At 42.5% G+C, this 17,506-nt stretch overlaps 3 protein-coding genes across 3 annotated transcripts; 1 reads left to right on the top strand and 2 right to left on the bottom strand.

Moving 5' to 3' along the window:
* Positions 1–5,858: 5,858 nt before the first annotated feature.
* On the top strand, positions 5,859–8,815 carry LOC9270384 (WAT1-related protein At5g64700). Its single transcript, XM_015773267.1, has 7 exons — positions 5,859–6,056; positions 6,150–6,212; positions 6,726–6,842; positions 7,293–7,542; positions 7,638–7,796; positions 8,276–8,427; positions 8,539–8,815. Exons 1-7 carry the CDS (start codon positions 5,884–5,886, stop codon positions 8,657–8,659), a joined length of 1,035 nt encoding a protein of 344 aa, XP_015628753.1. The 5' UTR covers positions 5,859–5,883; the 3' UTR covers positions 8,660–8,815.
* Positions 8,816–8,847: 32 nt separating this feature from the next.
* On the bottom strand, positions 8,848–12,184 carry LOC9267920 (lysM domain receptor-like kinase 3). The gene is made up of 10 exons (XM_015773247.3): positions 11,404–12,184; positions 10,903–11,106; positions 10,686–10,825; positions 10,500–10,589; positions 10,270–10,375; positions 9,929–10,080; positions 9,751–9,848; positions 9,538–9,676; positions 9,303–9,401; positions 8,848–9,213 (listed from the first exon to the last, which is right to left on the bottom strand). The coding sequence occupies exons 1-10, from the start codon at positions 12,065–12,067 to the stop codon at positions 9,049–9,051; spliced, it is 1,857 nt and encodes a 618-aa protein (XP_015628733.1). The 5' UTR covers positions 12,068–12,184; the 3' UTR covers positions 8,848–9,048.
* A 1,632-nt stretch (positions 12,185–13,816) lies between these two features.
* Positions 13,817–15,694, bottom strand: LOC4326879 (putative pentatricopeptide repeat-containing protein At1g64310). Its single transcript, XM_015773255.3, has one exon. The coding sequence runs from the start codon at positions 15,657–15,659 to the stop codon at positions 13,950–13,952; it is 1,710 nt and encodes a 569-aa protein (XP_015628741.1). The 5' UTR covers positions 15,660–15,694; the 3' UTR covers positions 13,817–13,949.
* Between the last annotated feature and the right edge of the window lie 1,812 nt (positions 15,695–17,506).

Below are 17,506 nucleotides of genomic sequence, written 5' to 3'. Positions count from 1 at the left end.
TCTAATTCCATAAGATAATTGAAGTTTTATTGAACTTAACTAATTAAGGTGATACAACCCGTACCGAGAACACTTCCTGCCTCTGCATGGCAGAAAATTCACACTCACACACTAGTCTTCATCTAAAGAAAAGATAGTATAAGGAATGTGAAGGACAATCAATCCATATATGATCGCTATCCATACTCCTGAGTAAAACACTCTCTAACCACCTGTACTAACTCCTGACATGCCATAAAAAAAAACCCTGTAATCCCTGCTTATGAAGAATATCCCAGGTATCGAGCCGATGCATAAAGAAGAAAATAACATGAAAAAGAGAGAAAACATTTTTTATTATAAAATATAACATCATTCCGATACAACCATAATGACCAACACGTAGCAACCTCTCCTAATAGGACATGAGGTCCCACATACATATTCGCAAAAGCCAACCTCCAAACATATATGAGACACTATGAGGTGGACATAGGTTTGACGCTACTTGGGGTGAATTTCTGATTCACTATCTTTGGATTCCTATACATTAGGATATTAAGAAATGTGAAATGGAAATGGATGAAGGAGTGGTTTGAGAAGAGACTTGAGTGATGTTCAAAACAAGTACATGCTAAGTGGAACAGAATGCCCTGCCCCAAAGATCAAGTTTATTTACGAATGGTCATGATTTAGAAGTGAAGAACATTGTATTGCTAAGAATAAATGACATCATAAATTGCTTACAACAGAAGCATATGACAACAGTTGATACAAGTCACAACACACAACCACATACTCCCTCTATCCCTAAATAACTCAAACCCTAGCTTACCAATGAGCTTTTAAGGAGAGAAAGAAAAGACCACAATACCCTTAATTAATGTTAATATTGCATTGAATAATGGGTAGGTGAGGGTATTGAAATAATAAAATTTCTCGTTTTGCGGATTGGTGGTAGGTAAGAAGGTAGAAGTTGGTTTATTTTGGAACAAATTTAAACTCTAAAAATTAATTTATTTTGGGACGGAGAAAGTAACGGGCTGCAGTGTTTTTTCGACATCAGGTCGACAACCGGACTGTTTAGGGCCCGTTTAGTTCCCCAAAATTTTTTTCCCAAAAACATCACATCGAATCTTTGGACACATGCATGAAGCATTAAATATAGATAAAAAGAAAAACTAATTGCACAGTTATGAGGAAAATCGCGAGATGAATCTTTTAAGCCTAATTAGGCCCTGTTTGTTTCAGCTTATGATTATTATAATCTAGATTATTAAGCCAGATTGCTATAAGCTGGATTATAATAAGCTGACATATAATAAGTTGTGGGTTGTTTGTTTGTCTGGATTATTGGAGGCATGGATTATTGGGTTTGAAAGGCTAAAGTCTATAATGCTCTCAGCTATCTGTTCGGTTGATGGCATAAGTGGGTAATTTTTCTCTAGGGGTAGTGGGTCTTTAGCCACTCGATAATCTGAAAAAAGCTCCTTTAGAGTAGCTTATTAGATTACAATAAGCTGGCTTATAGATTATAATAATCTGCTATAATAATCTACTTGTTTGTTTCAACTTACTCATAATAAGCTAGATTATAATAATCCTAAACTGAATCAAACAGGGGCCTTAGTCTATGATTAGCCATAAGTGCTATAGTAACTCACATGTGCTAATGACGGCTTAATTAGCCTCAAAAGATTCGTCTCGCGGTTTTTAGTTTTTTCATTCGTGTCCAAAAACCCCTTCCGACATCTGGTCAAACGTCCGATGTGACACCCAAAAATTTCCTTTTCCCCGACTAAACACACCCTTAGTCAGGTTTGACGTACGGACTGATTGTTCGACACCTAGACTGTCTGGTCGGTCCGATCATTTTGCCAGGATAGTCTGTCCACGTCAATGTCCGGACTGTCCGGCAAGCTAGCTATGACTGTCCATGCTAGGTGACATTTGGACTATCTGGCCAGGTTGCACGGACTATCCATTTGGTTTATTACCAGAACCGTTCAGCCCATGCCTGGATTGTCTGTACTGTGACTTTGTTTAGTTCTCAATTTTTTTTTCAAACTTCTAATTTTTTCGTCACATTGAATTTTTCTACACACACAAACTTTTAATTTTTCCATCACATTATTTCAATTTCTTCAAACTTTTAATTTTAACGTGGAACTAAACGTAGCCTGTGTCATGTTCTTTTATTTCCAAGCTGATATCAGCACCTGTTCTTGACAACGATCGACAGTGATAAGCGGTGCCCTGTCGTTGCCTAGCCATACTATCATTGCCGGTCCACGGTGTGAACTGGCAGTGATAAACCATTTCATTGCCAGCAGGAAACCCCACGGTGTTGCTTGCAGGCAACAGTGTCGCCAGCCCATTGCCGGTAGGGAAACTGGTAGTGTGACAGGCCCCACAAACCTACAGTATTAGCCTGTCCTGAGGCAGTGACACATATTTGGGATTACAACCTTTATAAAAAATCCAATGAAAATCCAGGGACACGTATTTTTAGGCTAGCCTTGTGAAGGACAAGCAAGACCTTTTTCGTTATTGGTCGTTCACAAGTAAGAATGGCTCTCAAATTAGATTTTAGGAAGACAAATGGCTGAGCAATACACCCCTGCGGGACCAATATCCCTATCTATACAACATTATTAGGCACAAACGGGCAATAATTTCGGAAATCTTGGAGACATGCCCTCTCAACTTTTCACGGAGAAGGGATCTAATTGGCTCTAAATTAGTAGCGTGGAACAATATATTTCCATGAATCACTAATATTGTGCTATCACATGAGCAAGATGAATTTCGTTGGAGCCTCACTAAAAATGGGGAGTTCTCGGTGAAGACTCACTATAAGGCTCTTTGTCCGTGCTAGTGTCCCTAATCTTAACAAACTACTTTAGAAACTAAAGGCCCCTCTAAAAGTTAAGATCTTTCTTTATTATTTACGCCATGGTGTAGTACTAACAAAGCATAATCTTACCAAGAGGAATTGGCAGGGCATCAAGATCTGTTGTTCTTTTTGAGTAAAGTACGCGGCCGGTCCTTAAAGTTGGAGCAAGGTGTCACTTAGGTACATGATCTTGAAAAATCGACATTAGGATTCACGATCTTGTTTAAGTGACTCATTGAGATCCAAAGGACTTGGACCTCTGACCAGGTTGACTGGCTTACGCGGCCATCCAGAGTGGCAGCATATTTGCATTTTAGCTCCCTCGCATCCGATGCAATAGCTTCTTTCCCCAAATCTTCTTTCAGCGCTGGTGGTGAGGACGACGATGGGCGGTTGATGGTGGACAACAACGACGACACGGCTGATGGTAGACAACGATGGTGCGCCGCACGCGGTTGAGGGCCGAGGAGAGGGGAGCAGCGGTGGAGGGTAGAGGGCGTCGAGCTACGGCGGCTGAGCTCTATACAAGCTTGAGGCCACAGTGGTGAAGGTTGGACCAGCGACGACTCGGGGTGCGGTGGCGGCAGCCCGGTGTGGCAGCGGCTGAGCTCGGGGACGACATGAGAGAGCTTGCCAGAGGTCACCCTCATGCTGCTACTTCGCGTCGTCCACGCACATCTAGCCGGGAGACGATGAGGGGATGACGAGCGGTGGTGAATGACACGGAGCAGGAAGCAGCAGCGCATCAAGGGCTAGGAGACGACTAGGGGACGACCAGCCGTAGGGATATGGCCGCAGCTGGGACGGGATCCGCCGGTGTGCGCGTCACTGCCTGGCGCCGTGACGTCCACGGCCTTAGTGCGGCCGTCGTCGCTGGATCCAACAGATAACTCGATGACATCGTCGTCGTTGAGGCTCCGATAGCCATCGAACTTGAGGGAGGACTGGTGGATGAAGAGATCCTCGCTGCCATCGTCGGGAGTGATGAAGCTGAACCCATTAGTGGCATCGAACCCTTTCACCATCCCTTTCACCCTCTCCGACACCATCTCGCCCTCGCCGCCGAACCCTAGAAGCCGCCCGCCGCCCCGCTCCGTTGGCCAGCCGCTGCCACCGCCCTACTCGCTATTCCCGCTCCCCTTCACCTAGGGCGACCTCGACTCGGGCAGTTCAGGGTACTCGAGGCAGCCCGCCCAACACTTGCAGGTCTCGCCGCGGCCGCCACAAGTGACGGCGAGAAGGGCTGGCCACCGTCCCCCGCCCTTCTCCCTCTTTGCGTATGCTCGCCAACCCGCTGCCGTACCCGCCTCCCTCCTTGTCGTCATTGTCATCGTCACTGCTGCCGCCGCGTCTCCACTGCCACCAATCGACCCGACAACCGCAAACCATAGAAATCACACCGACAAAAGATTTGGAGAATAAGGGTTGGATCGGATGCGCTGGGGAGGGGGGATATAAATATGCTGCCACTCTGGACGGCCACGTAAGCCAGTCAACCCGGTCAGAGGTCCTCTGACCTCAACGAGTCCTTAAACAAGATCGCGGACCCTAATATCGATTTTTCAAGATCACGAACCTGAGTGACATCTCGCTCCAACTTTAAGGACCGGCCATATACTTTAGTCTTCTTTTTTATAGAGAAGAGACAATTAGACCTTTATTTTCTCATTGTCGTCTTGCTTATCGAGGTCATCTGACCCCCACCAAAAGGGGATATCGACCCCACCCATGAGCTCGCTGTCGCGTCGCACCAGAAGTTTGATGTGGCTCCATCGCCCAGACTTATCATCGTGAAAAGATTGGAAAAGGAGTTTGTAGTCTCTTCATCGCTGACAGGGATGTGCATACGGCATACCTGCCCAGGCCTTATCAGGCGAGTTCCACCACCGATGCCAAAGCCAACACAACAACATATATATAATCACAATGTGCATTTCATTCTCAATTTTCAGTTCCTTGAGTGATGCACACATGAGACATGAGTGGCCCATGAATCAGGATCCACACCAAAGTGATGTGCCAGGTCATTTCCTCATTGGTAGAGCACTACACGTACTTCTCTGATCGGTACGGATCAGGACAGAACGAAAAACGTCATATGCCTTCTCATCCATTCGTTTTTCCATCTGCCCAATGTTTTTTCTCGTACTCACTTTTCTGAGCTGCTGATGAAGCTAGCACACTGGTTATAGCACGTGGTATTTGTTCTCAAAAGGCATGTGATGTGGTGTGCACACTAGGCATTGAATAATCTTGAACCCAAAACAGCATAGAGACAACAAAACTAGCTAGCTGTTTCATATTTCTCCCACAGGAAAAAAGGTAAGGAATTTTGCATTTCTTTTTAATTTTGCAACATTACTTTGCTCCCCACCCTCCAACCCTGGAATTCAGGAATATTTCATATGGAACAATTAAATGGCCAATTTTGAGAGTATTGGTGAAGCAATCCCTGTTTCACAAAGAAAAAACTAGATGATACCCTATACATTGTTGCGGGAATTTGAATGAAAGCAAATGACTACAATACAACAAGTTAGAATGAACAAGAATCTTTGTATTAAAATCTATCGTAAAAACAGTGTATATACTAATCTTTGCATTGAAAATTCTATAATTCTTGCATATTTTCTGCCATTTTGTTCGAATTACAGTACCTTTGTCCTGCTATTTGTTGTAATTATGTCATCGGTTTGTATTTAGTACCATATATGCAACTTTCAACCATATAGGTAACCATACCTATGTTAGCTCTTTTCTGTCTATGGAGTTATTAAGTTGGGGTAGCCTAGGTGTTCTGTGATGGTGAATATGCATTTCCTATCTGGATCACCTTAGACTTAGAGGGTCCTACTTTTACCTAAAATCCACCTAAATCCAGTTTGATAGTGGAGTGTGCTGATGTCAAAGTAATTTACAAACTGGGTCCAACAGGAATCAACCCTCCTATATAAACTTGCGTTAAATCAAAGTTTACGTATACAAGTTCAATTACACTAATTAATCTCATGGGGAATAGAGAAGTTCTTGTGGTTGCATTCTTCATAAGATCCATATATGGAGGTGTGCAGATAGTAACCAAAATCGCATTCAATAGAGGCATGAGCACAACTGTTTTTGTTTTCTACAGGCATGCAATTGCTATTTTATTCCTAGTTCCAGTTGCTTTTGTGGTAGAAAGGTATGAAAATTTTGCTAACTTTTGTTGGGATGACACCATAGAAGCATATGTTTGAGATTATTTTTGTTCTTGTTGTTGTGTGTGTTTGTGCAGGAAAACTGCTCCACCGTTGTCATACAAAATCTTGCTAAAATTATTTGTGCATGCATTATATGGGTAAGCCAAAGTTTCATATGCTTTATGTACTTCTTTTAATCTTATTTATCTGATATTGATGTTTACCTGAAACATTGCATGGAATTAATTTCAACTTGTGGCTCTATTACCCAGGCACTCTGTGCTGATGTTCTGCCTTTTGCTTTACTGTGTGTAGAGTTCCTTTGTTTTCATATTCAATTATTTGTCCGTTTCTTTTTATATTTTTCCAGTAAATTGGGAATTTGTATTGTTCTTGGTTACAGTGCAGTACATATGGTTATTTTGTCTCTTTTTAAGGGTTATACATAGTATATATTTAGTTATCTGTAATTACAGAAATATTCCTGAATTACGCTGTTCCCAACAGATCCAATTCATGGTTTTCTAATTGGTACAATGTCACCAAAAGGATAGTTAGTTTTTTCGGTTTCTCTACATAATTGTTAACCATGTGCATCAGTTATGAAATCCTTTTGCTGTTGTGCTTATGGCAAGCATTGATCATTTTATGCCTATTTCCTTTTCTTGTAGAATTGCTGGGTCAGTAAACATATATGGCCTTGGTCTTAGTTATTCTTCAGCAACATCATCATCTGCAATATCTAACCTTCTACCAGTGTTGGCCTTCTTCTTGGCAGTTCTTATGGGGTAAGCTTTTCATTATCTAAAAAAATGGGGTAAGCTTTTCATTTTTACATCTTGCATGCTTTGTAAAAAAAAGGTTTTCATTTGTCTATTCTTGTTCATGTTGCTACTCCAAAGTTCTATACTAAAACAGACATATGGTAAACTGACCCTTAAAATGAACAGTCAACTATGCTAGCTAATTGTCCAATATTTTCCTTTTGCATAGCATCATATAGGATTTTACTACAGTTAAATCCCTTCTAAATCATGAAAATGTGAAAGGAAATAATTTTTAAAGCGGTCTATCTTCAGATCATGTCCATGGAATAAATAGTGGCAACAGCTAACTTGCTAGAGACTGAAAAACATTTACATCCAAAAATTTTGCAAACATGATGTAGTGTTGTTCGTTTTTCCACAAACTTGAGGATGCTATTCAGATTCTGATATTTATCCTTGTGCACCTTGTAGGATGGAGTCTTTAAACTTGAAGAGGATCCATGGGATTGCAAAAGTTTTTGGTGTACTCTTCTCCATTGTTGGTGTTATCATACTCGCATTTTACCAGGGACCTGAATTGAAGTCTCTGAACCTTCAGCATCTTTCTAGTCGAAATGTCGTCCCTACTGGGAGTACTGCCTATACTACAAAGGCATGGACATCAGGGATCTTTTTAACAGTTTTATCTACAACATCTTGGGCTCTTTGGACAGTTCTTCAGGTATGGATTTTTCGAAGAGCAACTTTAAAATGTTAACAAGACCAAGTAGTACTCTGGGTGTGTTCATGATATTTACCTAGATAGTACTTCCTCAGGGCCTTATGTTGGAGGTGTATCCCTCTAAGCTACTCAACACAACTATCCAGATGGTCTTTGCAACCATTCAGTGTTTCTTCATTGCTCTAGCAGTCGAAAGAGATTTTTCGCGGTGGAAGCTGGGACTAGATGCAGGTCTTATCGCCGTGATTTATTCAGTAAGTGCAATATCCTCAGGCTGTGCCAATTTTCAACCAATATTGGTTACTTCAGGGTTTTCATATATTTGAACAATCTTATTTTGTCATTAGACTACAGGTTTTTTTTAAAAAAAGTGTTCCGATCCTAATGATGCGTCTGGCAGGAACTTGCACATCCTGAAACCTTGATATTTACCCTGTTATATTTGATCTCATTTATGGAATAACATTACATTTGCTCCATAGAACAACTACATTTCCACATTGTTCTGACAGTTTCTTGTGTTATTTCATCAACTCATCTGAACACATTTCCCTAAATTTTCCTTTTTCCCCCTATCCTATAGTTTCACTTATGTTGTCATGCTTTTCTTTTTAACCAAGATTTTGATGAAGAGGCAATTTCTTTTCTAATGGCCAGGCCTTTGGTTATTAATCCAAACACTGTCAACGTAAACAACAAACTGAAATACTGTGATAACACTATTTATGTGCAGGGTGCACTTGTGTCTGGACTTGCATACTACATGCAAGTATGGGTGATTGACAAGAGTGGACCGGTTTTCTTGGCAATGACAATGCCCATAACTCTGATTGTCACAATAGTGCTCTCCTCATTTGTCTTGGGAGAAGCAGTCACCCTGGGAAGGTATTATGACCTCTCTTTCTACTGATCAGCTCACTTCTTGCCCTTTCATAACCTCTTTAAAAATGAAAAATTGTCATGGAATTCACCATGAATTTGGATTTTCACCTGCAGCATAATAAGTGGAGTGGTGATGGTTGGCGGTCTCTACTGCGTTCTTTGGGCCAAGAAAGCTGAACAAGCAATTGCCAGCAAGGAAGAAGCTACACTCCCAGTTCAGGCTACACAAGTCTAGACCAGATTATTTTCTCATGGACCTATCTTAATAGTCAATAACAGTTTATGTGTTGTGTGTTTTCTTCTGCCCAATCAATTGGAGAGAGAGGAACTGCCTGTAGCTGACCTTTGTGCATTATATAAAGAAACTAACCTGTGTGTTTCTGGAGTGATATATGGCATCGTAATCTATGTTGTCAAATGTTCTTTAAAGAATTTGATGACTAATTTGGTCGCTACTGAAACTGCTTGGAAAGGGAGTGTCCAATATAAACATATTACATCAACAGTTAGTGAGGAACACAGTATATAAATTCCCAAAATGCACTACAACAAATAGCTCTCCAAATTAATAAAAACAAGGAGTGCATTCTTCTCTGTACCAATTACCAAAGCAATGCTGCTCCATCATCTACCATTGGAAACGCCACTGAAGACTTCACCATCGCCTCCGAGTGATGCTTCCCACTCTATGGAAGCCATATGAATTTGAGCCAAAATCGGCATAACCTCCCTCATTTCAGGGCGGTGCAGTGGATCCTCACTGAGGCACCACATCGAAATGTTTGCCAACTAAATCACAAAAAAAAAAACTTATTATCGGTCAATTAACTGGGATGGTTACTGAATCAATAGGAATGCAAACTTTCAGTGTTTCTAACCTTGCAAACTTCTTCTATGGGGTAATTGTCCTTCAGGTAGGGATCTACAATTGTCTCCAGGGAACTCTCCAGATCTTCTGGTTTGAATGCTTTCCTCATCTGTCCACAAAATGGCCAATTTGATCCTTTGATTTCATTAAATATATATTGAGCACACTTGGGTAAAGATCAGTGTGCCAATCGGAGAAACAACAATTCTGCTGAAACATTCAAAACTGGCTGCAACAGATCTTACGATTGAGATTAGAGATTTTGTCTTGTTAGCTTCCTTGTTGTCCCGTACAAGTGCACGGAGACCAGTAATAAGCTCTGCAAGAACTACTCCGAATGCATACACATCGGATTTGGTAGTCATGTGAAGCTCAAGAACTGATCTGCAGGATTAATGATATTAGTGCTACTACATGTGAAACACCATCATCTCAAGTAGATGTAAATCAAAACTAACTCTGGTGGAAGGTAGCCTGGCGTTCCAACCAAACGAGTTGCCAGACATTCATCTTCATCACTACGCTGAACGAGCTTGACCAAGCCGAAATCTGCAACCTGTTAAACAAAAGATAATCAAACAGATGGAATATCTGAGCAGACATACCTGAAAATTGATGGGTTTTGCATGGGCTCACTTTAGCTCGTAGACCATTGTCTAGCAGAATATTGCTGGTTTTGATGTCACGGTGCACATAGCAGGTCTTTGTATGATCATGGATGTATTCAATACCACGTGCAGAGTCCATTGCTATCTGTGTTCTTGCAGTCCATGATAGAGGTTGGTGGCCTATAAATATCACATGAAAGAGAGTTGATGTAAGTCTTAAATAAGGGCAACACACATGCTCATGTAATATGAGAAACAGGTGCTCCATTGATAATTCTGCAAGTTTTACCAAATATATAGTTTGCTTTTGGAACATCAATAACAATTGTTACCTCAAAATAAAATGCTGGTTCTCATTTTAATACATACCTTTCAGCAAAGGATCATGGAGATGTTCACTAAGCGATCCATTCTGGACATACTCATAAACGAGGTAAAGATGATCATCCCCAGCAGCATAACCAATCAATTCAACCTATGTAAAATAGAATTGAAAATGTTAAAGAAAAACTTTCTTCACATTACATCAATCATGTGTTTGAGAAAACAAAAAATCATTCCATCAATCATCACCTCCCTCCTGGTAACTAACTACGTACCACATTTATGTGATGTATTTTGCACAGCACTTTCAACTCAGCAAAGAACTCCTTTGATTTGCTTGCTTTCATCTTCTTGACTGCTATTTCCTGCAATGAAGGTCCCAATTTCGAATAGGGATATGATCATCTAATACTGCTTTGTGATTATAGTAACCTTTGCAAGATACTTTAGAAACTTCTTACGTGTGTTCCTATGAAACCGAGGTAGACACTTCCATATCCTCCCTCACCAATCTTCCTCTTCTCATCAAAATTAGATGTAGCATCTTCAATTGCTCTCAAGCTGAAAATCACAGGCCTCTCTGTTTGGAATGGATCAATTTCTGCAACCAATCAACTCAATAATATTAATAAGGATGTATTTTTACTAAAAACACGAATAAAGGTAGAAGAACAAGACCATTGATTCTCATGGATGGATAGAAACGACTCTCCAGTGCAGCAATGCTTGTATTACTGGGAATTTTCTCCATTTTATGCGCTGGTGCTTCAACACTGGGCAGAGTAGATCTCCTTTTCAGGCAAAGTATGATGGTTAACACACATAGGAGCAACATGGCAACTGATATGGATGCTGCTATTATGATTGGTAAGCCACGAACCTCTAAAATCATCAAACAAAGAAAGGAGATGCAAAGGTTCAGCATCCAGTTAGAAAGGAGCAAAAAGTAGTACACACAAATTTCACAGTAGTTGAGATCCTGTGATCAAAAGAAAATTAGCTTCGGTTTGTAAACTTGAAGAGCAATCGTGGAGCCATCTGCTTATTGTGTCTCACTAAATCTAATATCATGTCCACAGTACCATTTATACTTGTTCTCATGAAGCCTTATGTATCAGTTTTCAGTACTGCAGAAAATAAATAAATAAAAACATCAGTTGAAAAGAAACAGTGACTCACTCTTGTTAGAAGGACCAGCAACTCCCATCGGGATAAACAAGATCCATCCTGGCTTTATGAAATCAGGATTTGCGACTCTTGGGTTCAAATCCAAGATATCTTTCCAACTCGATCTGAACAAGCTTGCGATGTTGCCCAAGGTATCTCCATCCTGAACTGCATAAGACAACACTCCCTCTGGCGCTGTCGAGGAGCATCCACATGGAAGGTGAATGATCAACTTCTCTTCTTTGTGCAGGATCTGACCATCACCAACATTCAACGCGAGCCCACTGAAAGTCTTGCTGTTGATAATGTCACCCATATCGCCATCCTTCACCCTGTAGTTAGTGTCATGGAAGAGACCAGTCATGGTGGCATTGATCGCTTCGCACACACACGGCACATTCACCAGCAAGTCCTCTGAACCAGAGAGCCGTGTGATCCGCTGGAAAAGAGATGCATTCCCACTGAAATCAGAGGCTACTTTGGACAAATTGCGCCCTTCTGGGGTGACATAGAGGTATGAGCTGCATAAGGGGTTGACAGATACAGACTTGCATGGCATGGGCTGCCATTCTGGAAGTGATGCTAAGCTTCCTCCAGGTGAATCAAGCAAAGAGATGATGGTGTGAAGGTGTTGCACAAAGAAGAGGAGGAAGAACAGGAAACCATGCTTGGACATGGTGAGCCACAGGGAAGGCAAATGGGATTTGGTTGCAGAGGGTAGTTTATCTGTTACTCCAATTCTGGCTTCTAATGCTTGTTTGGTACTTCCTGAGATGTCAATTGCCTGGCAATGCCGGCTGTGATATCACTTGATGCCATGGTTCCTTGTTTAATCCGCTTCCCTGAAGCTCCACATGTCTTGGCATATAGGAAGATGGCATCATAAACAATTAAGGATTCAGGTTAGGGTGCTTCCTACAATGTCTAACAATTCTGGTTTAGTACTAAAAAATCTGGTCAGCTAGCTGCAGACCTCATGGACTATGAAAGAGTCAAGATTGTTTTGGCTTCCAACATTTGGCCTGTTTTGCAAGGCTTGAGGACTGGATTACACTTACAAGCATAAAAAATATATTTCACTGAAAAGGACAGCATGACACAAAATGATTATGTAGAGACATTGAAGCAGCATTGACTGTTCAAGGCACATGGAAAAAATGATATGCCAGTATTCCTTCTTGCTGCTGCAGAGAGAAACTATTCAAATCATTATACTGTAAGAAGAACCTATAAGTTGGCTAAGAGTACTCCCTGAGCAAAGAACAGGAACATTTTACTGATATTGTGAACTTCTCGAAGAATTTATTGATGTGGCAATAAGTTATGAGCCTCTTACAAAAAAAAAAAAACACGTTTGTCCCCACCATGTTAGTATGCAATAATCAATATAACCATCTCTGTTGGCTTGCTAGTTTTGAATCGACAACTTTGTGACAACTATTTGAACCACCACAGAATTTTGAATTTTGTGTAATTTGTAAAGCAATTAATGAAAAGTATGCATAATTTTTCTCCAGCTTTCATAAACATGCGAGTATCTAACCCACATTTTTGCTAAGGTTGACTAAACTTCAACACCATCGTCTGAGACTCTAGTTTGAAAAACTGTTAGGCTGTGTACTTGTGCATGTGCATGGTTTTGAGGCCCATTAGGCCCATAAACTCATATGTTGATATGTACACATACATACTCTACCAATCAATGGAACAGATAGAATAGAGAGAGTTCTACAGAAAAAAATCTGCAATGACTTACTACAGGAACAAACAAACAGATATGTGGGTGCAGAACCTTGATATTAACATGTTTTTTTTTCCAGTGAGAAAATAAAATGAACAAGTTGATTATGACTGCGGTGTGAGTGCTCAATCCATAGAAACATAATATAACAACATTCTCTTAAGTATCACAATGATATGGTATCATAATTCTTCTCTTATCTACATTTGCTTTAGGAATACAAAAATAAGCATTAAATAAAAAACATAATTTAAAACTGATAGGTTCAGACTAACAGAAATGGCTTGATTGATCCTGAGCTCCAAATAACAAATAAGGGTTGATAAGTCATCCAAGGGACTTTGGAGGAGAAAACAAATGAACGTCATATAAGTTAAGCATACCTGTAACAAACATATTGGTAAAGCAGAGATCTATATATAAGTTTGACTCTGCAGAAGCAGGAGAAGTGTGATATAACTTAATAACAAGGAATTATGGAAACTAAACAGAGGTACAAAATAGCCATCTGAAGAAAGCAAAAACAATGTATCTAAAGGGGCTCGACTTCATGTAACGACACAGCGTTAACATGCAATGCATGAATTAGAAACGGAGAGTTTCATGGATGCATATTAAAATCACATGCTTATACACAAGAACAGCATAAACAATGCTATGTGAATAATAGAACAAAAAAGAATATATGTTGAAGGCAATTTGAATAAACATAAAGTCTCAGGTAATTTCACAATATTACATTTCTATCTGAGCACACAATACAGAGTTTATTTATATTTGATCTTTGTAGTGTTTCTTAGTGATAGATGCCCAATCATTATTTCCTTGCATTGCCAACCCAACTAATCCCTGTGTTTTTATGCACATCTTCATTCCACAACTCTTCCCTCACCTCCTCAGCATCCCACCACATCTCCTGGGATGCATAAAGGTTTGAAAGCATGACCCTGTAGGAAGCCTTGTCTGGATATAACTCAAAGAGCTTGTCAGCAACGATCCTACCAAGGCTGGAATCACGATGGACACAGCAACCCCAAAGCAATGCTCCCCACACACCAGAATCTGCTGGTGCTGGCATCGTTTGTATAAGACCATACGCCTCCTTGAGCTGACCAAATGTTGCAAGAAGCCTCACAATATATACATAGTGCTCTGTTTTAACCGCCATGTTGAACTCATCTCTCATTCTCCTAAACAACTTCCACCCTTCCTCCAAGAGACCTGCATGACAGCATGCAGCAAGTAATGCTGAGAAGGTTACGCTGTCAGGCTTGAGCTTGTCACTTACCATCTCATCAAGGACTTCAATAGCTTTCATTGCAAACCCGTGAGAACCAAGGTTTGATATGACTGTATTGTACATAACTAAATTCTTATCAGGCATTTGGAAGAACACTCCATATGCAAGATCAGCAAAACCACATTTTGAATAAGCATCCATCAGAGAAGACGAGACTCTGATGTCAGTGTGAGCTCCAACCCTGAATGCATAACAATGTATCTCCTTGCTATAACTAATATTTACCATCGAAGCACATGCCGAGAGTAGACTAGCAACCAGTATGCTGTCAGGTCTCCTACCCGAGTTGCACATCTGCCGAAACAAACCAAATGACTCCTCATACTTGCAGATGTGCAGTAGTCCTGTAATTAGTGAAGACCATGTAACCAAATCTGCATCCAGCAAATTACCAAACAAGGAGTGGCCTGAATCCATGCACCCACACCTGAAGTACATGCTAACAAGTGCGCTCCTCACATGGTGTCCTGAATCATAACCTCCCTTGATACACATTCCATGAATTGCTTGACCGAAAGCTAGCGCCTCACGATTCCAGAAAGACGAGACCAAGCTGACCATTGAGTACCCATCCGGTCGCTCCCCAGCTTTCCTCATTGCGGAGAAGAGATCAAGACCATCGTTCCACATTCCCCGGTACCCATACCCAGACATCATGCAGTTCCAGAGAACCAAATCCGGCTCAGGCAATCCATCGAACACGCGGCGAGCATCGCCGACTGGCCCAAGCTTTGCGTAAGCGCTGACGAGCGCGCTTCCGACGACAGGATGCGAGGACATCCCCGCGCACACCACGATCCCGTTCACGACCCTGGCGACGTCGGGGCGCGAGCAGTCGGCGCAGGCGCGGAGGACGCAGGCGAAGGTGTGGGCGTCGGGCGCGGTGGCGGTGGCGGCGGAGGAGCGGGAGCGGCGCATGCGGGCGAAGAGCGCGAGCGCGGCGCGGAGGTCGAGGCGGCGGGCGTGGGCGCGGATGAGGGCGTTGTGGAGGAGGGGCGAGGGCGGCGGCGCCTCGTCGAGCAGGCGGGCGGCGGTGGCGAGGTCGCCCCGCGCGGCGTAGGAGCGGAGGAGGAGGAGGCGGAGGCGGAGGTCGTGGTCGGGTGGGGCGGGGCCGGAGACGAGCAGGCGCGCGTGGAGCTGTTTCGCGTGGGGGAGTGGGAGGAGGACGGCGGCGCCATTTGCGGCGGCGGCGGTGACGGCGGCGAGCGGCGGGAGATTCCCGCGCATACCATGGATGGAGAAAATTGTGATTTTGCTATCGCAAAAGAATAGTTTCATTACAATACTATCTCTTTAAAGAGATTAATTAAAATGCTATCCTAGAATACTATCCCCTCAAAGAGATTTATTAAAATGTTATTCTAAACTAAGGGGTGATCATTGAAATGCTATTTTGGGTCTTTTTGTTACTAGAAATGATTTTGCTCTATTTTAATTTTTATCTGACCAAAATACCCCTGACGCGGCCCCACCTGTCATACTCCCTCCCATCTCTTTCCCCTCTTCCTCCCCCACCATCCCGACGCGGTGCTCGCTCCGACAAGCCAGCGTCTACGCCACCACCGGCCACCTCCATGGCGCACGCGATCGGCGCCTTCCTCCAGCAGGGATGTCGGCATCGGGACGCAGGTGGGGGAGCGGCGGGGTCAGGGGCCGGCGCCGAAGTTGGAGCCGATGGGGGGGGGGGGGCGCTGGCGTGATGTTTGCAACGGCGGCGCCGCCGCCGCGCGCAGGCACAGCACCACCATGGGAGCAATAGGCGTGGGCTCCGACGGCGGTGAGGCTTCTCGGCAGGGCGTGGAAGAGAGTCGCTCATGCGGCGGCAGGTGCCCTCGATCTTCGCCGATGTTGCCGTCCGCCCCTGCTGCGGCGGCGCGGCAGGCCATCTCGTCCTGCTTGTGCTTGGCCATGGCGTCTAGCCGGCAGAGCGCATCCCTCTTCAGCTCGCCTACAGCCAGGTGTGACGCCGGCCGCGCCGCGCGTAGGCCACCATGTGCAATGGCGGCGAGGCTTCCCTCCTCGAGCCGAAGACGTTGGATGAGATCGATTCGATGTTAAACAGATAAAAGAGACCAGGGTATTTTGGTCAGAACAAAAATTAAAATAGAGCAAAATCATTTCTAGTACTCAAAAAGACCCAAAATAGCATTTCAGTGAACACCCCTTAGTTTAGAATAGCATTTTAATGAATCACTTTGAAGGGATAGTATTTCAGCGAAACCATTATTTTGCGATAGCAAAATCACAATTTTCTCCCATGGATGCGGTGAGAGGCCAGAGCATAGGTTAGTGCATAGTTTCACTATGCTTCTAGTAAATAGTAGTATTATAATTGGATCAATACCATTATAATTTTTTCTATTATTAAAACATACCATTATTATTTTGGAAGAGAACACAGCAGGGGAGGCCTCGCTGTTAGATTAATTTTATTAATAAAAAATTACAAAGAGATAAAAAAGCATACCATTATTATTCTTCTATTTATTCCTATAACATTACAACTTTACATATATTTGAAATATGCCACTATTTATCGATTCCATGCGTTCATCAGAATTTTTAGACCCCTTTACCCTTCTTCATCCTACTTTCCCTTCTTTCTTCCTCCTCTCTAATAGAGAGATGGTTGGCGGAGGAGTGGAGGTTGAGGGGGTGGCCATTGTGGCCGGGCTCACTAGGAATGGGAGAGAGTGGAGACGGAATGAAGAAGGGAAAGGAGGAGGAGGAAGCGCAAACTGGACCACACATTTTAGATAAAATTGGTTATAAAGCATCGAAAGTTTTGTTTCTTTGCTTTATAGCATCAAAAGGTTCCAGTTCACTTTATTAGCATTGAAAGTTACCTCTGTTACTGATTTTGGCACTCTCTCTGTTACTGATTTTGGTACTCCATCCAAATTGATGTTATGTCTCCCACATTGCCCCGTCTGTCTTCTTCCTCCTACACTTTTCTTAAAAGACGCGAATATTAGGGAATGACCTAATATCAAATAATTAGAAGGGGTGATGCTTCAAAACCAGGTCGTCTAGCCCACCACCTTGTGTAGCTAACTGGAAGACCCATATACGTT

This window comes from Oryza sativa, chromosome 1 (assembly GCF_034140825.1).
Source record: "Oryza sativa Japonica Group chromosome 1, ASM3414082v1".
Lineage (NCBI taxonomy): Eukaryota > Viridiplantae > Streptophyta > Magnoliopsida > Poales > Poaceae > Oryza > Oryza sativa.
The sequence above is the reverse complement of the archived record's forward strand: the minus strand, read 5'-3'. Positions and strand labels throughout refer to the sequence as shown.